Below are 23,893 nucleotides of genomic sequence, written 5' to 3' on the forward strand. Positions count from 1 at the left end.
CTACACGGGTCATGCCCCTACTCCTGACCACCAAGGTAGCTACAGATGGTCTGGTCAATAGGAGGAGACCTGTCCCTGGTGCATGTCTGTTCGTTCAGGCCTCCTGCCTTCCCCCACCCCCAAATACTAGGGCAGATAGATTGGTCCTTCATTTCTCTTTGAAGGTCGGTCTCATCACGCCGAGGTACATGTATTGCAACGCCGAGATTCCGAGCGTGTATTCTTGGACAGGAGTTATCGGCCCCTTGATACTTAAATCCGAGAAATAGACTCCTCCTGAAGATGATTTAAAGGCGCTGATGCCGTCGGTTTTATGATTGCCTGTTGCTGTCCTTTCAACCAGGACCTAACGTCCATTCTGATCATTATTTGTCCATCTGATCATTTGTCTCCGCCGGTTATTACTGTGAAGATGACATCCCACCCAGCAGCTCAATGTTGCACCGTCGGCGTTCGGCATGAAGGCAAAGCCGTCGGCGAGATTGGGAAGATTGGCAATAGTAAGCTGCTGCCATACTAGCGCTCGAAATATCGAACTAACTAATGACCAAACTGCTAGTCTCAACGTATTTCTCTTATCCAAAAGACAGAAACACCGAGAACGCCGTTCTGATCCTCACGGATGTAATGGGTCATGAATTCATCAATGCCCAACTGTCAGAAACTGAGTCGACTTGAACAAGAAGAAACAAAAAAAAAACGAGCTAACAACCTGCCTAGCATCGCTGATCAATTTGCCGCCAATGGCTACTTTACTGTCATGCCGGATCTCTTTAACGGAGACGCGGTACCGCTCAACTACGAAGATGTCTCCTCCTTCGATGTCTTCAAATGGCTGCAGAGACATACGATTGCCGAGGTCGACCCGATTGTTGAAGCCGTGATCAAGGAGCTACGCGGTGGTGGCCCACTACCGGGTAGCAAACATATCGGAGCCGTTGGATACTGTTTTGGGGGCAAATACGTCTGTCGGTTCCTGAAAGAAGGTTTCATCGATGCCGGCTTTATAGCACATCCCAGTTCGGTGGAACCAGATGAACTCGGAGGAATCGAGGGGCCTCTGAGTATTGCAGCAGCGGGTATGACATGACACCCTCCCCCATTCTACCTATCTGAGTTCCCAACGGGCGTGTTTTTGACGTGGAAGGATGCTGATTGATTATGGTCCAGAAAAGGACTTTATTTTCCCTGCTTCGAAACGCCACGAGAGCGAGGCGATCCTCGCTCAGAAAGATACTATTCCGTATCAGATCACCCTCTTCTCAGGGACCGAGCATGGTTTTGCGGTTCGCTGCGATCTTAGTGCCTCGGAGCAAAGGTTCGCCAAAGAACAGGCATTTCTGCAGGCAGTTCGCTGGTTCGACGAATTCATTAAGCTGTGAATGAATGGCTCGGTTGACTGGATGCAGATCATAAGTAGGCTGATTGATAGCTTATAGAACGATACATTAGTACATTCGTGACTACATAGGAAAATCTGTTAAGAGGCCGAGAAAGAAATATCTTGGTATAGAGAAACGAACGCATTACGAAACCATGAGCAGTCGGACCGGTCGTTGGCTGGCTGGGTCGGCAGTCGGTGACCGGTGGTCGGTCGGGTCGGAGTTGAGCTACCGGGAAATCCATATTTATAGCCAAATATAAGTCATTTGCTAGAGGATTCCTAGGGAATGGATGTAAACAGGATGATAGTGCTGTCTAGCTTACCTCAGTGGGACATATAGAGCCCACAATTCTTTATAGAATGCACTACTAATATTTACTATTGTTGAGTGATATAACTCTGTGGCATTGAACCCGAGTATTGCCGACTAGTATATTACATGCACTACATGCACTACACCTGGGAGGTGCACGGATTTTTGGCTAAGAAGATGCCTCTTCCTTCCTTCCTACACTAACCTCTAAAGCAATGTTCCTTTTCAATATGTAGCTTCCGTACGATATGTATTGACCTTCCTGCATACATAGTGAGAATGCCTCCTTGAGATACATGTACATACTAGGGCAGATGACTTTGATTGTCTCTTTCTTTTGTTTAAGAGACTCCAAATCGAGCAGCGGGTTCGATGTCTGTGGCAGACTCACAAGCGTAGTGAAATTCCATGGCAGACCATTCTTCCGACAATTTTTAGATGGCATCGACTTGTTTGGGGTGTTTAGGTATGGTCGGGAACAACTTGAAGGAAGCGAATTAAAGAGTTGACGATAACGGGAAACTCGGATGAAACCCTTTGTCTGAGTCGAAGAACGACTTCTAAGCGGAAAGAAAGACCATCCTCTAAGATGATATAAGGTTCATGCAAGGATTACTCTGCACTACACTCAATCGTCAAAGACCCTCGATAGCCCTTCTGTAAGACCGAAGAAACCATCATCTCTGAAATATGCCTCAATTTCCTGCTGAGACGGTAATTGGTCAGGATATAATAAACCAAAATGGTCCATCCCTGGTGTTGCCACATCAGCATAGTTCTCTATCATGTCTGCGTCATCGGTTCCTTGAACATCATCATTGGGCCGCAGATCTTGACGAGATCGAGGAAATCGAGGGATGTTGGGTTGTTGAGTCTCGCTACTGGAAGAGCTGGTAGCATTGTCAACCAGCTGCTGTTCACAGTCACGCGCATCGCCTTCAGAGGGTGAATGAAGCGACGCTGCCTGCCTCCGCTCAGGTTGTTCCTGACGTTGTGACTGGGGCTGAAATGGACGAGGGGTTTCTCCTGCCTGGAAAACCCAATAAGCTGGCTGGCATGACAACAAGCTGGATGAAGAAGTAATAGGGCTGACCACTCTGCTTACACTTGAACTTCCGTGAAAGCTTCTTTTCTGCTTGTGAAACCATGACTCAAGCATCACTAGCGCCCTGAGCAATTTGACTGCTCGTCTTGACTTGTCGTTTTCGGCGACTTGAGCGAAAAGCTCCTGCAAGCTGGCCAAATGATATTCAACTCTAATTTCATCTTCCGTGAAGAGTTCACTCAGCTTGTTACTCGAAGAGGCCACCAAGAAATACATATTGATAAGAACAGTGAAAGCGTAGATGAGACGGACATAATGGACTATCGGCAGGCAGCGAATTGTTGCAACTTCAAGGGAACGAAACGTTGTGAATATTTTCTCAATAGAGTCCAGACAGATGGAAAACGCATCGATATGTGCGACAGGCACCACTGTCTCTCTCTCTTGAGGTGTGAGGCTAGCGTTGGTGGCAGTCTGGATTGACGCTGTGGCATCTTGGTCGGGATAAGAGCAGGTGGCGAATTCATGCATGTATAGATTAGCAACATGTCTGGATAATTCAAGAGTCTCTGCAAAACATCAGCAGGATGAATTTCGTTGCGTCAGCATTCACAGACATACCTGTTCTGGTCTCGTCCGGTATCTGTGAACTCCAGCGTTCAAGTTCGTGTTCAAATGCCCTCAATGCATATTGTACCTTGGGGTCAGATACCATCACCACCGAGAAAGGGTCATCTACTGCAAGCAGCTGACCGATCTCTTCGATCAGGCGTTGATTTCGTACAAACTGACACAGAAGTTTATCGGAAGGATATGACTCGGTTGAACTCTCTAATTGCTCCAGGCACTCAGCCATGAACGGACCCCACCGGATCAAAGGCGGGTACCTGAGACCCATGGCAGCACTCATGGGAGTTAGATAGAGTCGCGACTCAAAGGCTGCGAGTAAACATACTTTCCACAAATCACATAGCACCCCAACCAAGTCCTCGATACTCGCAGGATGGGGAACTGCGGGATGTTTTCGGCAACTATCCCTCCATCGCCCCACGGTGATCCGCTTGGCTTCTGACGCTCTCGCCTTTGACCCTAGACCCATGTCGATAGCTATCAAAGCAGCCAGGTGGGTTAATTCAAAAAATTTCAGCTCCTCAGAGCGTTCCGGAGGTGAGTACCAAATCGTCGATACTAGAAGCGCTTGAACAAGCTCCAGCGTCTTCTCTCCTGAACAGATAATCCGATCCGCATATATTCGCATGACCTCTTCTGTCAGGGTCCGCTGGATATCGTGATGCACATGACCGGCGCCTACGCTTAGGATAGACAGGAAAAGCGTAGGCCGCTCTTTCCGGATCTGAGCAGCGGTTGTACCAGGAGCAAATACAACTGCTGGCATGTGCGGCACCATCTCACTCAGGTAGTGATCGAAAATCCTGTACGCCAACTCTTCCGAAATAATGCCGCGGTCAATGACGTCTGCATGGTCATGCAACCTGCGAAAGCGATCAACATCTACCGATCTGAGGCGTGCACGGGTCGACACGTGTGCGCGCTCTTGTGAGCCCGGGTAGCCGGCTCCTGGCATTTGATATGGGTGAAGGAAGCTCAGCCGGTCGCCACGTGAATCCGGCATATTCTTGTCGTCCGCCCGCAACTGAGAGAGGACATATTCCGATATATCGCCTCGAGCGTCCTCAGCGTCACCACTGAGACGTCGACGGTTGCGCACAGAAGCCCTGATCCGTGAGGGCCGCCGTGAGGGCCGTCCTTGAAGGCCACCACCCATTGGGTCGCCTTGGTGGTCGACGGCACTCCCTGAGAGTGGTTCGCTTATTCTTAGGGAGGGAGTATTCTCTTCGGTTACGCTATCAGTGCCAACATGATGGACCGTATCTGTCTAGGGATTTATTATCATTCGGCTTGGCGATCTGCTTGACCTGCGGTTTCGAGGTGGCAGCCTCGAAGGACTGCACGGAAAAACCAACCTTTTCTTTTGTCCTCCTTCTCCATGGATTCCTGAACAGACAATTTCTTCCTGCTTTGGCGCACCGCCTGCAACGACCGTCCGGATCAGCGACATAGGGGACGCAACGCACTTTCATGCGTCTGCAGGAATCGCATGCTCGAGATTTCCTCGTCTCCTGTGGAAGCTGCTCCCTCGTCAGAGACCCTGTAGCACATGGCTGGTTGCCAGCCATGCGAACTGTGGTCTGCGATCGATTCTGGCCTACTCGCAAGTCACATTAGCTCGTTGAAGAAAAAATGAAGTTATGTAGTCATTGGAAGGCTTTTACCCCGAGAACTATTCGTGGAAGATGTACCGGGATCTGCCATCACGGTGAGTCACTGACTCCAATGTTGGGGTTGAACCAATGCTCGATCTCATGGCCTCCATCAGCGAACATCGGTCGAAACACTTTTGGTAGGACGTCAGCGATTGGGGCTAGCGATTAGATTAGATATGGCCGCAGTCACGTGCCACGCCGAGAAGAATTGCCTTGTGCCAGAGTCGCAAAACAATGTGCAATAATGTGTTCAATTTGGTGCACGACTATATAAGGTAGTTGTGTCAGCCGTCTGCAAGCAAAGAAAGCAAATCACTACTGTATGTATGTGCAGAGTATTACTCCGTACCCATGAGTGGACAAAACAGGTGGTCTGAAATTAATGGCTGGAAAGTCTGGAACGAAAATCTCCCTACGGAGTACTCTGTAGATTCTGGGGTGGTCCCTAGGGGCCTAGATTCTCATCTTCCTGTGACTATCACCATCGTTCAAACTTCAGCCTTGCCATTTAGTCTCCAGTCTAAAAGACTCCAGCCGTAGGGCCTGGATTCTCAACGACCTCCCCTGATCGGATCATCGGGCAAAATCACGGGGTCGCTAAATAAATTGGATGAGGCATCACATGACTTCCAGTATGAGGGACTTCCCATAGGTACTGTACCTACAGTAGTACACCGTACGGAGTGCAAAGTACAGTACTATACATACTGTACAATGGCAGGCGTCGAATACTACTACTATCTACAGTATAGGACAACAACGCACGAAAATGATCAGACAAATGAGCTGAAGTGTGAAAAAAAAATGAACTGTTTCAACTTTTTATTACTTGTTTGGGTATTTTAATCCAAGACAAAAAGCTCAAAGAGTTCGAAGAGTCTACTAACAGGTACAGCTGTAAGTAAAACCAGTACCTGCAGTAATAGCGCTGCAATTAGATAGTGTTCTGCTTCCAGACGAGTCGTGTTGATGTTAGTCTGGAACGTCGCAGATAGCATTCGGTAAGGTTGGGCCGGTCTCGATCCATCCACCTAAGGTATGCTGGACGATGGTAGTGAGGTCCACTCCCGAATGTGTCGAATGAGGTTCCGTGACTGTTATTGGGGACAGAGCAGTCGGGAACGTCTAGAGAGGAAGAAAAGAATCCTCTCTACCGGGCACGTTCAGGCTGCGTACGTATTGGGCTGTACCGGCTGTACCAGTCTCCTCCACACATACAACACAGTATAACTCTACAGCTATCATTGGGCGACGGACGGGGTCCTCCTGTTTAGATCTGGAACTCGTGGTCGAGCCAATGTTTGATCACAATCTTACCCTCTTCGAACCCCTTCTTGGGCATTCGCACGATGATGGCTGCATGGCTGTGCCGATGCTTGTGGATATACACCGGGTATTTGCGGAACCCCACTGCGTTGAGGGAGTCTATGATGGCAAACTGGGCTGGCGTCAGGGCAAGAAGGGGGAGTTCTGATGTCGTAGAGTCGGCTTTGGAACGGTCATTCTCTACGTCGTGGTCTTCCCGAGTCTCCGTCTGCTGAAGGAGAGGCGTGCTTTCATCTGCCAACTTTTCTTGCCTCCTCAGTCGTTTTTGCTGCTTCGTCTTATCATCACCGGGATCGGAGAGATACTCCTGATCCTGTGACGCATTGACACTCTCGAAGACATCTTCCACAGCACCGCGGACATCTTGCACGATCAGAGGTACCCTGTAACTGCTAAAGAGTACGCCCGTCTTGCCTTCCTCATGGAGCCTGATCCTCTGTCGACTGAGGAAATTCTGGACTACCGAGTTCAGAAGGAAAAGCATGGAGGCGATCGGGACGAAGATGAAAAAGAAGATTGCGTAAGGAAGCTTGGCCAGGAATTTTTGAAATCGACGGCCAGCAACCGTCCAGGCAGAAGGCGTGTCTTCCACCTCTTTGGGGGGCACGACGTAAACATCGGGATCAATGACGACGGGTTCGTATCCCTTAACGTAGTTGAAATTGGTATTCTCGGGGTCCACGAAAGGATCGACTTTGGATATTCCCGTGGTGTAGAACACTGTTGATCGGTCATTGACAATGTTTGCGTAGACGGACCGGTTCTTGAACTTGGCTAAGGCTCGGATGAAGATGCTGTCTGGATCCGCCAACACGCTTAGCAACGGCTTTCCCGTATCTCGAAATTTATCGATCATAAACAGCTGTCGCCCGGACATGGACAGCGTACGGGCACCAAGCACATTCCAAATGTGGTTTGGAAATCCCTTGATCGGTGATCTCACTCCGACATGGGGGGACGCAAACGTGGTAAACGTGACAGGCTCGAGTTTGTCCAACCATCCCTTGGCATGGAGGAGACCCAAAGCGTATCTGGCCACCAACCCTCCCAAGGAATAGCCGACCATGCTCAACTTCTTCATTTGATACCCTCTAGCGGCGAGTTTTTCTAGTGTCTCCTCAATTTCGTGCGCCAGTCGCTCCCCACCGAGTTCGATTCCATCATACGTGAAACTGCCCGCATTCCGCTGAGCCGCGAGGATGTACAGGCGATCCTCGCCGTATCTCTCCCGGAGTGCAGATGCCACATAATCAAGATGCGTTGGATTTCCCCAAAGGCTAGAGAGGAGAGACCAGCATGGTCAGCCGCACTAGATAGCGGGTGCAAGAACAATACAATACTTACCCATGAACGAGGACGCAAAGATGATCCGCCCGGGGCTGACGATCAGCCGGGGGACTGATCTCTGTGTCCATAATTTTGAAGAAGATCGAGCTTTTATTAAAGCTCGAGAACGCGAAAGGGAGCGCCGTGGTGGATGGTTGCCTGGGCCCCTGGGCCCGTCTCCAGATATATCTAATAGGAATACGACGTTATCGTCCAATCAGGTGCCGCGTTCACGTGCGCCTTTGTCTACGTGGATCTTATCAGGCGTTTGTCCTGTTTGCACCGGCCGCCCTGACGATCACGGGAGTCTTGGCGCGTGTCAAAAAAAAGTCTCTTGGCGCGGCAATCGCTGCAAAAAAAATAATCCCCACAGGGCGAAGAAGCTTCGAACACCCAGACAGAGGAAAACAGCGGGAGAGGCAAAAGAGTTCTTTGATTTTTTTTTTCCTTCCCCTTCCAGTGCAGCTCTCTAAACCCGATCTTGAGCCCTTCTACTAAGCTATCAAAGGGCTTTTTTTCTACACTCTGAGCCTTCCGCCCGGCTCGGGAGAGTGCGATAAGAGTCAACGGGATGCCGGTCTTCGTTGTCAGCCAATCACAGCTCCGGGAATCCTGAGAAATCGCTCGGGAGACCAAAGAGGTTGGAAGAAGAATCCGCGAGGACAGAATTTGGGAGGCAAAGATCCTCTTTATACCCTGAGAACACAAACGATTGTGGGCGTGGAGCCTAAACCTTACCTTCCAAGAGGGGCAGGGTGTCTTGTGCGTATCACCCCGTAAAGGAAACACACAGACTTTGTGCAACGCGCTTCCAATAACCTAACTTTCCCCTCCTGTCCAGGTGGCTACCCAGGTCCCTTATCTACCCAAGGGTCGTTCCACCTGATAAGGGTGAAGGACGGCAGCCCGTGACCGGAGCGAACCATTCTCTAGAGGACATGACACATGCAAAAGCAAGCAAAAAGTTGTGTTCAAACTTCAAAGCTGGGTTGCCTCGCTTGCCGCGTCAAAAGCCTCATTAGTGTTATTTTATTTCTGCAGTGGACCTTTTGAACGGGCGCTTGGATAGACTATCTTCACCGAAGGCTGCCACCCAGTGGAGCTTTGGGCACAGACAAATCAGAGATTCGCCTCTCCGCTATACAGCCGCCACGGCTGTCCTGCATGCCTTCATTCAAGCCCTGGGCATTTACTATTACGTTTTTATTTCATAATCACCTCTCATCCTTCTCTCACTGCTGGACCAGTTGAGCGTCATGTTCACTCCACTTGGCCTGTTCAAGGCTATTCCATGCCCTCAAGGTAGCAACTGCACTCTTCTGACTTGCATCTTTTCTCACCAAGACACGAGTCTTGGTCACTCTGAATCGACCACTGCGAAGCAAACCCCACGTTCTACTGCTGGTAGAGATGGCCCCCTTCGCGAAGTGTCCGAAGCAAAGAGGAGAAAGATCGCGGTAGACAATGATAGCGGAACGGAGCAGACTAAGTCACCATCCAGTTCAATCAGCAAAGAAAAAGGAAGAGAGCAGAGTAACCACGATGAGACTTCGAGAGACCGAGTCTCAGGCGAGCAGACACCAAGTCGAGAAATCCGCAATCTTCAGTCAATCACCAGAAACGTCTCCCCGCCTCCTGCGCGCACGCAACCAAGCACAGAGACGAAGAAAGTTCCTAAAGCCGTCCCCAGCACTTCCAGCGAGTCATCCAAGAATGCTTCTAATCAAGCTAAGCTGCCTCCAAGGCAGGCTCCAAAGGAGTCACTCAACCCGCGCATGCTCAGCAAAGCGCCAGCGCCTCATTCAGTGCGGTCGTCGATCTTGACCAAGCTACATGCTGCAATGTCTGCGTTGAATGAAAAGATGAAACAGCTCAAAGACAACTCGAAATCAGCTCTGGTCCTGTCTGCCGACGAGCTGATAATCATGGCCCTGGACGAGGAAGAGAAGGTAGCAAGGGACAACCCTAAAGTATATTCCAACGTTATCAAGCTCAGGATTGTCAAGCTCCAAAAGATGGCCACGGAGGACTGGGAGAAGGAGGTCATTGCACATCTCAACGCGAGATACTATAAGATCGAGCCGAAGCAGATACCCCAGAAGCCCGAAAAGCTTATAACAGGTCTGACTGCAAAGGAAGAGATTGCAATAGCAGCAAGGCTTGTGACAGACCTGAAAGGTAAAGAAGAATTCGGATATGTCACAAAGGTACCCAGCCAGGAAGAAATAGAATCTGCCAAGAAGGGCATTGAGGCAGCTCAGGGCTGGGAAAAGTGTGATCGGTGTGGAGGACGTTTTCAAGTCTTCCCAGGTCGTCGTGAAGACGGTACCTTGGCCACCGGAGGCCGTTGCACCTACCATCCAGGCAAGCTCATACGGCCTCCCAAGAGGCCGACAGATCACATCACTGGTCGCAGCGATGCGTACTTTCCTTGTTGCAATGAGACCGTAGGGACCTCTGCGGGATGCACCAAGGCAGAGCATCACGTCTTCAAGATTTCAGAAGCGAAGCGGCTGGCCGCTGTGCTTCAGTTTGAGGAGACACCTGCTCAACCAGGAAAAGGACCGCAGAAACCTGTATCCTTTGACTGCGAGATGGCTTACACGACTCTCGGTATGGAATTAATCCGTCTGACTGCACTCAGCTGGCCTGAGGGCGAGACGCTGCTTGATGTCCTTGTCAAGCCGATGGGCGAAGTTCTGGACCTCAATTCCAAGTTCTCTGGCATTTGGCCGGAGCATTATGCGAAAGCTGTACCTTATGGCACGCCGGTTCCAGATACGACGTCAGAGGATGGAAAAGTAGAAACCCCTCCAATGCAGGTCGTTGACTCGCCCGCTGCAGCACGGGCGTTGCTCTTCCAATTGCTTCAACCTGATACCCCCTTAATCGGGCATGCGATCGACAATGATCTCAATGTCTGCCGTATCATTCACCCGACTGTCATTGACACCGTTCTCTTATATCCGCATCCCAGGGGACTTCCTGTCCGATTCAGTCTCAAGCACCTAGCAAAGACATATCTAGATCGAGACATCCAAACTGCGGGTGACAAGGGCCATGACTCAAAGGAAGACGCGAAAGCCACGGGCGACCTCGTGAGAGTCAAGGCTGCTGAGAAATGGAAGGTTCTCAAACGGCAAGGATGGACCATTGAGGGAGACAAGCTTGTACCGCCAGCAGGTCAGGCTGCGAACCCCCCGGACGCAGTGGGACTGGGCCCGGGAGCGGGACAGAAGAGGAAGAGTGCCGAAGAGACAGAAGACTAACCTACGATATAAATGATGATTCCGATTGGGAGTCGCATCTCAACAATCTCAGATACATTTGGATACTGCTTCACTGTACTATATATGCTATGACTTTTGAAACAGGAAATCTCCAGCCCGAATTTTGGAAGGAAAAGTCCATGGAGAAAACTTCTTTTTTGTGGACCATGAGGTCAACTCGTATCTACTACCATTCATAACGTCTTGAGTAGAAACATTATCCGACAGCATTAATGCATGCTTTCCCAGACCGTCTGAAAGGGACATTAGATACTGGACGACCCTCCAAAACCGACCGTGGAACCACACATAAACACTCTGACGGATATCATAGCCCTGGTTAAAGGGTCTTTTTTTGTCCACCACTACAGCCAATTCTCTCCCATCACTGGATCCAGATGATAGTCTGGATGACGTAATTTTCTGGGAGCATGGCACCCCAACTAGTGCTCTTCATCCCTCAGTTTCCCGGAAGAATCAATTTAGTCCTCTTCCTCCTCAGCCTCGTCGTTGACGACGTTGTAGAAGCGGAGCTCGTAGACGCCCTTGGAGGTAGAGACGACACGCAGCCAGTCACGGAGCTGCTGCTTCTTGAGGAACTTCTTGGTCCTGGAAACAGCAATTGTATTAGTACCTTGCCTTATACCATAGGGAACAGGGGCAGCACATACAGGTACTTCAGGTACCGGCCAGAGAAGGGGATGTGGGTGACGACTTCGATCTTGCCATCACCGGACTGAGAGATCTGGACGTTGTCGCCCAGGTTGCCAACGCGGCCCTCGACCTTGATGCGGTCGTGCAAGAACTTCTCGAAGGCGGAGACGTCGAAGATCTTGTCACTCGCAGGCTGCGAGGCATTGATCACGAACTATGACACTGTTAACCGATACGCCCTAAGCACCAAAGCAATATGACTTGCGCATTGTATGTCTTACCTTCTTCGTGACCTTCTGGGGCTTCTTGGAACGAGCCTAATGATTGCGAAAGAAGATGATTAGCCTACTGTTCCATCATTGACGACAATCCCTGAGATTTTCTTCCCATCTTGGTCTCCGCATCGAATCTGACATCGACCGCTGCAAAAGACCAAGCGATCGGAAAACTCATGGGGGAACAGCAAAGCGGTTTTTCGGAACAATTAACATACAGTAGCGGGAGCCATTGCGATTGATGGGAGTTTTTTGAATTGATTTTGATTTAAGGTGGCGACGCAAAGAGGTGAGTATCCTGCGCCTTTTTCGTAGTGGGTTTGCGGGTTGTCAAAAAATAAGAGATCTTCCCAAGCTGTGGAACCGCTGGTCGAAAAATGCCCACAATGGACGATGTGCGGTCCCAACCGTTTTGGGTAGGAGGTAGGGCTAGGGCAGAGGTGTGCACATGGCGAGCGGATTTTGTCTACTTTGCATTGTTTTAGGTGTTTGCATGTTTGTCTGGTTTGCGCTATTTGCCTCTGGCTAGGCAACAGAGGCTTCTTCCCAGCGATTGGCTCGCTTAGCAGGTGTCAGAGAATCAACCGCCGCACGGACCACCAGACCAAAGGTATAAATATCCCTCACCTCCCGCCGTTCTTTGATTTCTTTCTTCTTTTCTTCTCCAGCTCTCTTTGCCTTTTGGCTTAGATCAAGTGTAGTATCTGTTCTTTTCAGTTTAATCTCTGAAAGTGTTCTAAGGAACACAACATTGATTAATCTCATTTTTGGACCGCGCGATGGGGCCTCTGCGCTTGCGCACACCTCGTCGCACCGTGTCCTCGGTCTTACACTACCACCGAGTGACGCGAACAAACCCTTTTTCATCATCCTAACGGCTTGTCCGGTAGGCTGGAGAAGAAGGAGCTCTCGAAGTATTCTAGTACCTTAGCGAAGCTGGTTGTGAGTGGTGGCGACGTGGCTTTCCGTATTGAGTCACCTGGTTTCCTGTATTTGTGGAAGTTGTCATTGTACGAGTCATCAGTAGCGACATGCTGTCAATATCTAGCTGTACTTAGATGAATCTAAACCGTTTTAGCTTCCAGTATTCCTTACTCTCAGGACTGTTCATCTTTCTCCGCATCTGTCGCCACAGCTCCAGTCACTCTCGTTGATCTTGCAGCTGTACTCCGTATTCTTGGTATCTTGCCACTGCTCCAGTCTGCAGTTCTACCACGTGATATAAATTTCGAAGCTTCGCGAGTCATCTAGGATAAGAGTTGCCAGCTCTGTCTGTTCCTGTAAAGACATATTAATGCCTTGAACACATTCCATATAATTTAGCCTTTCTTCCCTCTTGAATAGACTCAACCCCGCGAGATCCCCTCTTTTCGGTTGGGCAGACTTGTTGAGCTTCATCGTATATTGCCGCCTTTCACCGCCTTCAGCACCTCATAGCTCTTATCTTTACTCCGCACGTAGTTTCCAATCTGCTGAGCTGATATCTCGTCAATTACTCTCACGAATCTACTGTCCAAAAGCTCAATATGGGTTCCATTGTCCTTCCTCATCTTCCCACGGCGTGGCACGTCGACCAAGCCATCCTCAGCGAAGATGAAAGACTGGTCGTGATTAGATTCGGCCGGGATCACGATCCTGACTGTAAGTGTCAAGGTCGCTGCCACTTCGCTTTGGACTCGACGAGGCTGACGAGCAGATCTCAGGTATGAGGATGGATGAAATTTTATATAAAATTGCGGATCGCGTCAAGAGTAAGTCGACCGAACTGAACTGAGGTTTTCCCATTCTCGCGACGACCGAAGACAATACCACGATGCTAACCTCGTTGCTTCTTTCTGCTCAACAGATTTCGCCGTGATTTACCTCTGCGATATCGATCAGGTCCCAGAATTTAATACGATGTACGAGCTCTACGACCCGATGACGATCATGTTCTTCTTCCGGAACAAACACATGATGTGCGACTTCGGAACGGGTAACAACAATAAGCTCAACTGGGTGCTTGAGGACAAACAAGAGTTGATCGATATCATCGAGACGATCTACAAGGGCGCGAAGAAAGGACGGGGTCTGGTTGTCAGCCCGAAAGGTGAGCATCACATACCATGGAGTGCACGCTATTTTGCAGTTTGCTGACTGCCTGACAGATTATTCTACGAGATACCGATACTGAGATATTTCTGCTGTCTGTTATATGCTCTAGTCTGCGGGACGATAACTGATGAGACACGAGGGGCGATTGAAGGTCAAAGGCGCATTTCAGTTGGGGTTCTTTCTAAGGCAAGCTTGTCATTCAAGACTATGGCGTTTTAGTCGTTATTAATCAATGGACAATTTGAAGCAGGCGTGAAAGTCGATCTCTCACTACGGTCCTGCCTCTGTACAGTGTCTCAGTAGGCTCTCCACAGCGTTACGTTCTTTGACAAAGAGTGAGAAGCGAACGGTGAGAGTTCGCATTGGAGCAAGACTCGGTGAGATCCCATGCTTATCTCGCCCAGGATCAACACCGCAACTCACTACTGGTGTGATTTCTTTGAGTCTGACGGACGAACAATTCGGAAACTTTCAATCGATTTCTCCAGACGACAGCTGGAGTCATGATCATTAGAGGAAAGCCATCCTCGCTAAGGAATAAACCTTTGGCGCGTAAATTTAAGACCACTGTCTCCGCCGTAGCGCATTGAATGGAAACAGCATTGCTATGATTTTTAAAAAGAAAAAGAAAAAAAGAAAAAAGGTGGGATGCTTCAGGTGGTCACTGGGGACGGTAGCTAGTTGAATATATATCTTTGCCGCTACAAGCACCGTACCTGACAATGAACATTCCATCTCCAGCGAATTCTCCCAATAATTAATTTCAAGATTAAATTTCAACACACTATACCGTAAATAACCCCATGTGTTGAATCAATGGAGGGACGTAAAAACACCCCGAGTTAAATGCGTGTGTGTTGTCTGTCTACCCGTGGCGGCACCTTAATTCACCTCACCTCAGTCATCACAACGGCGTCAGTCCAGTCAAACATCTCGGAGGACCCGATCCTCCCCACTCATTCATTCATCTACATACATTAATTAGGTACCTACAGCGAAAAAAAAAGCCCAACCCTCTCCGCAATGATCGACCCAGCGATTTTCGAACATCTCCAAGCAAAAATTGACGAAGAGAGCGCTGTGCGGGATGTAAGTTTTCTTTTTCCTGTTCACTAGCTTCGGAATCATGGGTTCGCAAAAAACGATTCCGAACCTTCAGCCAAGACAAATACAAAAAGCCAGTTAGTTAGAATCTGAAGACTAACTCGCAGATATGTATATAGGAGCTTCATGATATTGTTCAGTCCCTTGCGCGAAAAGGTTGGTTGGTTGGTGTTTTTGTTTCCTTACTTCTTTCCTGGAAGGGTGGATGGCTTCTCGACTGGATTACTGGATTAATCGGGTGCAATCAGTAATATGTGCTGTGTAATTCCACGAGCACACTTTCCAGAGGCTTTTATCTTGTTTCCTCCTTTTTTTTTCGTATCTCTATCTTTTAAATTTTTTCTCCTACCAAATTGAGCGAGTTTCACTGATATTATTGCTGGACTACAGGGAGAACAACACAGGCAACCCTCTCAAGGGCACATTCTACTCCTGCGGATAAATGTAGGTCTTCTTTTCACAATCCTATTCCTTTAAAAAAAAAATAGAAAGAATGAAAGAAACACGTCTTTGCTTTCCAATCTGTTACTGCATGCGCTCGACAGACAATTGTCATTATAACCAGGTTCCCTTTGCTTGACCACGCGGAACAGCAGAACTCACAACAAGGATCCGGTACTGACTTGCGAAAAAAAAGTGAAACCAATCCTCGACGAAGCAGGCGAGCAGATCCGTTCGCAGAAGGAGGACGTCTCTCGTCTAGCGTTCGTGGCATCGCACCATCCATTCTACAAGTACAATGGCGTGTGGTCGCGAGAGTTGCAGAATCTGGTGAGTTCAGTTCGGTTGTTATTCCCCCAGCTCTTCTTGAGCCTATGTTATATGCCTCTATGAGAGAGGCTGTAGGACAGAAGACCGAGACTTGATCCTTTCCGAGTTGAACACGAGTGAAACGAAGACGTAACTGATGACGGACGCCTCGTGCTATGAATTGCTATTGAAATAGGTGTTCTCGATCGAACTTTGTGCCTGGCTAGGCGGACTTTCAGAATACAAGCAAGCCAATTCCTCCTTTTTGACGATTGAGGAGGTTGGGAAGTTTCTCGATGGTTTGTAGTACATAATGATACGTTTTGCATTAGTTAACTCATACTGATCGACGCGCAATTCGCAGTTCCCGTCAATCTCAAAGGCGAGGACGCTTTCCATCTCACGATCGAGGAGTATCTCCTTGCGTTGATTTCGCTTGTTGAGGAGCTGGTTAGTGGGAGTTCTTCTTTCATCTTTTTTCTTCCTCTTTCTCGATTTTGGACTATCTGACGCAAGTGACAACATCAGGCCCGTCTGGCTGTCAACTCAGTCACATTGGGCGACTACCACCGCCCGCTCCAGATAAACGCCTTCATCAAAGATCTATTCGCGGGCTTTCAGCTGCTCAATCTGAAGAACGACATCTTGCGCAAGAGGAGCGATGGGATTAAATACAGCGTATGTCTCCTTTTCACCTCTGCAGACTCTTTTCGTCCTTTTTTTTTCGTGAATGCTTACACTCGCTATTTTCTTTCTCAAACAGCTCAAAAAGGTCGAAGACGTCGTGTATGACCTCTCGCTGAGGAATCTCATTCCTAAGGGAAGTGCGGCGGTTTGAAGGAGGTGCAGTTGGGGCAATGAATGAACGGATGTGTTTCTTTTTTTTTCTCCACCAGCGAGAACAAGGTACCATGGAACAAAAAAGATTGTTTAATCTGACACACGGATGTTTTTCGAGGATCATGGCGTTCTGTTGTTAGTTCGTGATCGGGGAGAATAATGGATATGTACGAGATGGCAATGCAATGCAATGCGATGCGCAAAAAGGTTTAATTTATTTAAGTAACATCGGAAAGAAACAGTAACCGCGCTCGTGAAGGAAGGATGGGTATAGCTGCATGTCCTAGGAAATAAAGATGATGAGGAGAGAGTACTAGGAATCTATTCCTGGTGAACGATACTTCCATTGATAGAGGGTATGAATAACATGCTATTCGCTGGGCTAGAAAAAAAAAGCAACGACTCTCCATGTGTCAGATCTAGGACAGGAGTTGAGTGGTAATTATCAGTAGGAACAGGTCCGCAATCAAAGGCTGTCTGTCTTGCAGAATTGACGAGTGAGTTGAGAATCTCCATGCCTCGCTCGTAAGGCAACCAAGCTAGTCCTAATCAGGTTCGAATCACGTGATATAATGAAAGCCCCAGGTCAAGCGTATAAAGATATCTCTCGTTATCGCGTCACAACCAACCGTAGGGAAGAAAGGAAAAAGCGGAAATATCGTCTCTTGCTTGCTTTCTTAAGACGATTTGGCTTCCTCTTTGGGAGCTTCCGCCGGGGCCGCCGCGCCGGACTGCTTCGCCTTCTCGACCTCCTTGAGGATCGTCTCCTCGAGACTCTCAGGCTTCGTAATGCTTCCCCAGCGACCAAAGACTTTGCCATCTCCAGATATCCCAAACTTTTCAAAGTTCCATTTAATTCTCTTTAGGCCCATGATGCCGGGTTTCTCGCTCTTCAGCCACTCGTAAAGGGGGTGGGCGTTGCTGCCATTGACATCAATTTTTCCCAGAACGGGAAACGTGACACCGTAATTCACCTGGCAGAACGTCTGAATCTCATCGTTACTGCCGGGGTCCTGACCGCCAAACTGGTTGCAAGGGAAGCCCAGCACGACGAAAGAGTCTGGGTGCTTGGAATTGATGGATTGGTAGAGCTGTTCGAGACCTTTGAACTGCGGGGTAAAGCCGCATTTGGATGCCGTGTTGACGACGAGGACAACCTTGCCCTTCAGGGAGGAGAGGGGGAAGGGCTCGCCCTTTTCTAAAAGACAGAAATAATTCCAACCGGTCAGCACAAAACTCGTAATTCAATGAAATGAATGCGCCAAGGAAGCAGGAAAGAAAGAAAGATGCGAGTAAGGAAGTCCTGAGGGGGGAGATATCCATACTGTCAAGAGGAGAGAAATCGTAGAATGTCGTCGCAGAAGACATGGTGCTGTAATGACTTCGCAGACAACTAGTGTATGCGTTCGTAGGAGGTACCGCACGGGGAGATGCGATATTAGTCAAGCAAGACGGAGAACGAGGGAGGAGCTTCGACGATGTGATAGGAGCCGCAATCGAACGTCGCAAGAATAGCCCGGTATGATAGATCGCGACAGGAGAGGATCGCGTTTCAGAATGGCAGAATCGTATCACGCTAGACGTCAGCGACCGACGAGTCGAAACAGTGGCGCGATGATGGAGTTTGCGCATGCGCAGACGCCCCAGAAAACAGATGAGTTCGCAATGGCTTATATGTTCTGACGTGAGAACTTAAAAGGCATTCATTGCAGAAGGACTGCTCCGACCCTGATGATGGGTCTGGAGCTGATGGTCACTTCCGAGAGACCGAAACAGGCAATACGTGCTCCGGAAAGTGGGGTACCCGACAAGGTTCCGGGACGACAAGACAAGGCATGTGCCAGCGGCGTCATCGACTGGGAAAGTCAAGCAAGTAACGACCATTCAACAGCAGCAAAAGCGCCACGAAGTAGAGGAAATGCTCAGCATTATTCTTTTCATTATTCCTTAAACGATTAGTTATGCAGGACTCAAGTCTCAATTTCTTGGACTCATCTTTCGGTCCATGGCGGACCGACCGGCCGAGGCTACCTAACATATATACTTTCTGGTATTTGTCATAGATCACGCTATGACTAAACACTAGACGACAACTGCCCCAGGAGCTAACACTGGTTTAGTCTGTTACCTATGTGCCGAGGTAGATATGATTGTTATATTACTGAATTTGAATTCGAACTTTGTATGACTATGTGCACATTTTGTGTTGGTGTGAGTATGTACATGTGCATACATACATATATCCATGATCAATCCGTACGGCCAGCGCAACAGTTTAAATATCTCATGCCTTCTCGTAGAGGAAGTAAGATTTATCCGAGGATACTCTACTCCGTACAGGAAATTAAATCGCCACGGATGTTGATTGCAACTAGAAACCCGGAGCAACCCGGATTCATCATAGGTGTTCGCCCTTTCCACTGCGACATAGGACTGCGGACTGGATGGAGACAGACAGAGCACAACCACCATCTCCAGAAGCTTGGCCTGATCGCTTCCATTTGGCGAATATAGGATTCTAGAGCAGCAAGAAGTTCCCCGTGAGGTTTTCCGCCAGAAGTCCCGCTGGGAGTTCTGCACCGCGGGGTCCTTCTTTCTCCATACTTTGGTTCTGGAGCAACCACCCACTGTCCTCTGCGCAGGGATAATGCGTACCGAGCAGCCTAACCCCAGTGGATTGCAGGCTGATATTGTTGAACGAGTGTGCGATCGCTTCACAGTAGCGTAATCGTATCCGTCAAACACATCGACATGGCCCGTGCTAACCCACCTCGTTCACATCGATCGAATTCACTTTCCCAGTTCTGCCTTCAGAACATCGACGTCCAACTCTTCCATGACTCCCAACACAACCCCTAGGCTTTCCATGAATCCGTTCACAGCCACCCGCAGCATTCGATTCGTCGTCGCCCGGTACGTCGTCTCGAGCACCGTCTTCATCTCTTCTGGCGCATCGGCATCGGAACCAGTAATTTTACCCGGCGGGACCGTCAGCGCCATGTTTCGTCTGACGGAAGGAGACAGTTCGGCATCGACTTGGAGCGCACGAAGGGCGGAAGACGCAAGACGATGGGTTGGGAGGGGAAGTGAGATAGTCCTGAAAGACGCAGCCCAAAAAATCGTCTTTGTCAGCGGCCAAGCTAGAGCAGAAGATAGATTTGCTTCTTGACGATGTTTCAATGAAAGGAATTTTGCATCAGTGTGCGGGGAGGAAAACAGTCCATTGTACTGACAGTGAATAAGGAAATTGGGAATTCTCCTCCGTAGCCATGGTGTCCTAGGTAGTTTTTCTAGAATCGAGGAATCCTGTGCAGGAGCAACGCTGTCGACCGAATTCTTTATCCCTCTGTGTGCACTTCACTGACTTCGAATTGTAGACTAACAGGAAGAAGACACCAAATAAGGAATAAATAGAAACAAAACTTCACGAGATATGAGGAGTGTGGGACTGTTTATATCTTACGAACATCAATGAAATATTGGTCTTCTCTGAGGACTTACGACAGGTTCCTGGAAGTTGATATTACGAGGGGAACATGGTAGCGGGGTCTTGTGGAAAGAGACGGATGAGTCAGCATTTCTGCCTCAGGTTCAAGAATTACTGCGCCTATATCCGCTCATTATTTCGTCGGAAATATTCAGTTGCTACGACTACAAAGGCTTGGCCAAATTTCAGGATTACTTTCGAAAAAAAATTCAAATAACACATTATCGTGAAAGTCGGCCTCTGCCCATTGAATATAAATATACAAATACCAACAAATATAATCTCCCGCAAAAAATTTCCACCTCAACACGCAGTTATACTGGAAATCCTCCCCAGAACAAAAACTCAGAAGCAAATAGAAAATGTCACCTGCCACTTTCCAAAAGTGGTCGTATCTTCATCTAGAAGAGATTGAACGTTAAAACCGACAACGCCTTGCGCTTGTGTTGATCGTGAAAACTCTCTCGCTGAAGATCATGACCAATGATGAAAAGTGCCAGACTATTTTTCCATGACTTGTCTAGTTGGAGACGGGAACGTTCAGGGGAACGTTAACGGTGACGGAGATACCGTGAACGAGGGTGTTGACGTCGTTGACGAGAGTGTTAACAGGGACCTTGTCTGTTGAAGAATTAATCAGCTGCTGCTTCAATTACAATTGATCTGAACGTCGAGGGTCGTCTTACTCTCGATGTCGGTAACGACGGTCTGAGCAAGAGGGAGCAGGCCAGAGACGTCAACGGTAACGGTGTCACGCTTGGCCACACCTCCAGTCACGCTTCCGAGAGCTATGATCAATTAGACATTGAACAGATTTCGACCCATCACTCAAAATACACGTACTGTCCAGAAGAGGGCTGGCAACGGCACCAGCAGCACCCTCGACAGTGCCAACCGCATTGCCGGCAAGTTGGTCAACCGGGGTGATAACTGGACCGGCAACGGAGTCGACGGTGCCGGTGACAGTGCCAACGGCGCCGGTAACGAGGTCACGCTTGGTAGCCTGAGTCGTCTGACCAGCGAGGGTGGCAAGCTGAGACTTGATGCCGTCCAACTCTGTGCCCAAAGTCAGTCCATGCAAACACGATTGATCAAAAGGACTCTTCCGTACCGCTCTTGATGCCGGCGACGTCGGCAGTGTTAGCAACGCCGTTGACATTGTTCTGGGCCAGAGACTGCAGGCTGCCCAGGACAGTGTTCAGCTGGACCAGGGTGCCCTGGATGGTCGGGGAGACAACCTGGTCGCGAGGGATGACTGCAGCAGTGGCAGCGCCGGACACGGCAAGGGTAGCAATGATTCCAGAGAACTTCATTTTGCTTGTGGTTGGAGTTTTTTGCGAAAGGAGTGACTTTTCGTAAAAAGAGTGACTAAGTGGGTAAGCGAGAGAGAGAGAGCGAAAAGGCAGAAGCGACTGTGAAAACGACTGTCTGTGATGATGAAGAGAAGAAAGAGCATATTGCTGCAGGCTGGTGACCGGTTTATATACATCCTGAAATCACGACATTTCCCAACCCCTTTTTCCCTCTACGGAGTATTGTAGTACAGACCCGCCATGACGGTGGCCCATGTCCCTGGCTCCCTCATTGCACGGAGTCCTTGCGGCTTGTGCGTCCTTGGTCCCTCTTGACGGACCCAAGGGGATGACACGATTCAATAGTCTGTTGAAAGAATAGAGATCGGCATTCTTCTGGAAAAGCGGTTCTTTGTTATCTTGGGGATGGACGTCGGGATTGCCCGGGGAGGAAAAGCTAAACGTGATGAAGCTTCATTTAAAACCTGCCACGATATGAGAACGTGGGTCTGATGGGCGAATGTAATTATTCTGCTGATTACTCTGTAGTGACCCTGAATTAGTCTATCTTTTCGCAAGTTGGCACGATCATTGCCAATCGTATGGATTCATTGACCTTTGTCTGTACTCCGTACTCCGTACTTGTCGGCAGTACAGACGCTGTCCATGGGAAAAATATCATCCGCTTGAGATCACTTCCACGGGGCATGGGTCCAATTGCTCCTATCGTGGTGGCTGTGCTCTGAAATGAAATGAAATCGAGAGGGTTTGCAGTCACCCTGGACAAAAAGATCCGTAGTCGGTGGTGCCTGTCAACTAACGGGATAACCTCGTGGGCACCATGCGGGGGGATGGGGAGAACAGGTCACAAGCCGGCCAACTACCGGACTCGGGACTCGCTTGACAGCCAGGTGGCCCGCCCGTTTGATCGACTGAATTTTGACTACACGCCGATCCTTGACTTTTTCTGGACGGATAGTCCCTGCCTGACCACACTATTATTCAAATAATGGAGTCCGTCCACCAACCGTCCTGCACTATCCGCTGATCCGTATTTCCCCCAACTGCACTTAGAGAGCGCCACCAGACCGCCGTTTGTCGAATAGTGGACGCTGTGAAGTTTCCAACACGTGAAGCTGGCTTTACTAACCAAGGTGCGACTGACGACACATTGTTGTTATTATTATACTGTTGCTGCGTATAGAAGTCTTAACTTTGACTGGTGTGGTGCAAATGCCGAGTACAAGAGACATGCTTCAATAGGATCAGTTCGATGGCAGATTTTCCAGACAAGGGCTTCAGAAGTACCTGCTTTATGGTAACAAACTCTGTGACAAACCTTACTAATTGGCTCGGAGGATCTCAAATTACGGAGTGATATGAATGGATTGAGTAATTAAGTTCGTTCCATCTTGGTCGCTAAGGATGTACCAAATCTGGCAGGAGTGTGAGTAGTTGGCCTGTTGGCGTCATTTGCAGATGTGATGAAACTGAGAGCCCAAGCCCCTGCTGATCCTTGAACTCGGGTTTTAAACCAATCTCAGTAATAATCAGAGCCACAGGTGACACTTAATTTGAACCGTGCATCACAGCAGAGCCAGTGAAGCCACAGTACTCTGTACGGAGTTTTCAATGATTCCCCAAGCAAGCAGTCATCAGCAAGTTGTCGTTATTGGGCATTGATAAGAACGGAGTCCAACTGCGATTTTCACTTTGGGCTGCAACAACAAGTGCACGGCGCACATTGGAGAGAATTGGTGGCTGACGAGACCTGGTGTGCTGCGTGCAGGCATGCCGCATGAGCGTGGCTGCGTTGCTGACAGGCATCCCAGGTAGAATGCAGTCAGTATACCAATCATCTCCGGTCTACTGCATAGACCTTGACAACAAGGAGATTGCTCTGTTGATGCTTGTCATGGCATCACCATATATTGCTAGGAGCAGCGCTGTCAACGACGACGATGCTTCAGGCGATCCTCGGTGCTGACAGATGTTCCCGTTAATCCACGCCGCTGCTCCCAATCGGGCAAATTTGACTTCTTGGAAGCGCTCGATCTTGCAAGTCGAGAGAGTAACGCCATCGTCTAATTATCATATCGCGGATTCGAGACGCGCCCGTCGACTCGTGTTGGGCCTTCGCTGCCTTGCTGCATCCTGTCTGAGTACTTAAGTAGGTAAATCCAAACGGGGCGAACGGCGAGCGAAATCATGGAAAAACACACCGAGTCATGTGATAATTCCACTGTCCTTCACGATGGAGGCTGCTCCATTGTCTTTCGCGGGCTCCAGTGCGTGACACGTGTCTGGACGCGATCAGAGTGCATGCAGTAGGCGACGAGTCTTGCAGTTGGACATGTTTGTTGTGTTTGTTTGGTTGGGGAACTAACCACTTCGGGAACTGCGTTGACTGTTGTTGTGGTTATTGTTGTGTGTTCTGTTTGGAAAGGCG

General features: G+C 49.0%; 10 protein-coding genes across 10 annotated transcripts; 4 read left to right on the forward strand and 6 right to left on the reverse strand.

The window, feature by feature from the left end:
* Positions 1-412: 412 nt before the first annotated feature.
* Positions 413-1,382, forward strand: VTN77DRAFT_7227 (uncharacterized protein; the record flags this gene model as incomplete). The annotated part of the gene is made up of 4 exons (XM_069423593.1): positions 413-500; positions 560-656; positions 721-1,079; positions 1,171-1,382. The coding sequence occupies 4 exons, from the start codon at positions 413-415 to the stop codon at positions 1,380-1,382; spliced, it is 756 nt and encodes a 251-aa protein (XP_069275454.1).
* Positions 1,383-2,325: 943 nt separating this feature from the next.
* Positions 2,326-4,752, reverse strand: VTN77DRAFT_7228 (uncharacterized protein; the record flags this gene model as incomplete). The annotated part of the gene is made up of 4 exons (XM_069423594.1): positions 2,326-2,727; positions 2,803-3,311; positions 3,364-4,635; positions 4,728-4,752. The coding sequence occupies 4 exons, from the start codon at positions 4,750-4,752 to the stop codon at positions 2,326-2,328; spliced, it is 2,208 nt and encodes a 735-aa protein (XP_069275455.1).
* Positions 4,753-6,297: 1,545 nt separating this feature from the next.
* Positions 6,298-7,768, reverse strand: VTN77DRAFT_7229 (uncharacterized protein; the record flags this gene model as incomplete). Its single annotated transcript, XM_069423595.1, has 2 exons — positions 6,298-7,630; positions 7,698-7,768. 2 exons carry the CDS (start codon positions 7,766-7,768, stop codon positions 6,298-6,300), a joined length of 1,404 nt encoding a protein of 467 aa, XP_069275456.1.
* A 1,167-nt stretch (positions 7,769-8,935) lies between these two features.
* Positions 8,936-10,948, forward strand: VTN77DRAFT_7230 (uncharacterized protein; the record flags this gene model as incomplete). The annotated part of the gene is made up of 1 exon (XM_069423597.1): positions 8,936-10,948. The coding sequence occupies one exon, from the start codon at positions 8,936-8,938 to the stop codon at positions 10,946-10,948; it is 2,013 nt and encodes a 670-aa protein (XP_069275457.1).
* Positions 10,949-11,430: 482 nt separating this feature from the next.
* VTN77DRAFT_7231 (60S ribosomal protein eL22) lies at positions 11,431-12,110 on the reverse strand (the record flags this gene model as incomplete). The annotated part of the gene is made up of 4 exons (XM_069423598.1): positions 11,431-11,557; positions 11,620-11,816; positions 11,884-11,919; positions 12,096-12,110. 4 exons carry the CDS (start codon positions 12,108-12,110, stop codon positions 11,431-11,433), a joined length of 375 nt encoding a protein of 124 aa, XP_069275458.1.
* Positions 12,111-13,403: 1,293 nt separating this feature from the next.
* VTN77DRAFT_7232 (uncharacterized protein) lies at positions 13,404-14,050 on the forward strand (the record flags this gene model as incomplete). The annotated part of the gene is made up of 4 exons (XM_069423599.1): positions 13,404-13,518; positions 13,581-13,628; positions 13,724-13,966; positions 14,025-14,050. The coding sequence occupies 4 exons, from the start codon at positions 13,404-13,406 to the stop codon at positions 14,048-14,050; spliced, it is 432 nt and encodes a 143-aa protein (XP_069275459.1).
* Positions 14,051-14,994: 944 nt separating this feature from the next.
* On the forward strand, positions 14,995-16,663 carry VTN77DRAFT_7233 (uncharacterized protein; the record flags this gene model as incomplete). The annotated part of the gene is made up of 8 exons (XM_069423600.1): positions 14,995-15,060; positions 15,195-15,231; positions 15,466-15,519; positions 15,713-15,846; positions 16,022-16,124; positions 16,190-16,275; positions 16,354-16,503; positions 16,589-16,663. 8 exons carry the CDS (start codon positions 14,995-14,997, stop codon positions 16,661-16,663), a joined length of 705 nt encoding a protein of 234 aa, XP_069275460.1.
* Positions 16,664-17,342: 679 nt separating this feature from the next.
* VTN77DRAFT_7234 (uncharacterized protein) lies at positions 17,343-18,033 on the reverse strand (the record flags this gene model as incomplete). Its single annotated transcript, XM_069423601.1, has 2 exons — positions 17,343-17,863; positions 17,991-18,033. The coding sequence occupies 2 exons, from the start codon at positions 18,031-18,033 to the stop codon at positions 17,343-17,345; spliced, it is 564 nt and encodes a 187-aa protein (XP_069275461.1).
* Positions 18,034-19,455: 1,422 nt separating this feature from the next.
* On the reverse strand, positions 19,456-19,936 carry VTN77DRAFT_7235 (uncharacterized protein; the record flags this gene model as incomplete). Its single annotated transcript, XM_069423602.1, has 2 exons — positions 19,456-19,762; positions 19,899-19,936. 2 exons carry the CDS (start codon positions 19,934-19,936, stop codon positions 19,456-19,458), a joined length of 345 nt encoding a protein of 114 aa, XP_069275462.1.
* Positions 19,937-20,672: 736 nt separating this feature from the next.
* VTN77DRAFT_7236 (uncharacterized protein) lies at positions 20,673-21,465 on the reverse strand (the record flags this gene model as incomplete). Its single annotated transcript, XM_069423603.1, has 4 exons — positions 20,673-20,773; positions 20,839-20,940; positions 20,996-21,208; positions 21,264-21,465. 4 exons carry the CDS (start codon positions 21,463-21,465, stop codon positions 20,673-20,675), a joined length of 618 nt encoding a protein of 205 aa, XP_069275463.1.
* Positions 21,466-23,893: the final 2,428 nt, after the last annotated feature.

The sequence above is a fragment of the Rasamsonia byssochlamydoides genome, assembly GCF_041956645.1.
Source record: "Rasamsonia byssochlamydoides strain NRRL 3658 unplaced genomic scaffold VTN77scaffold_59, whole genome shotgun sequence".
NCBI lineage: Eukaryota > Fungi > Ascomycota > Eurotiomycetes > Eurotiales > Trichocomaceae > Rasamsonia > Rasamsonia byssochlamydoides.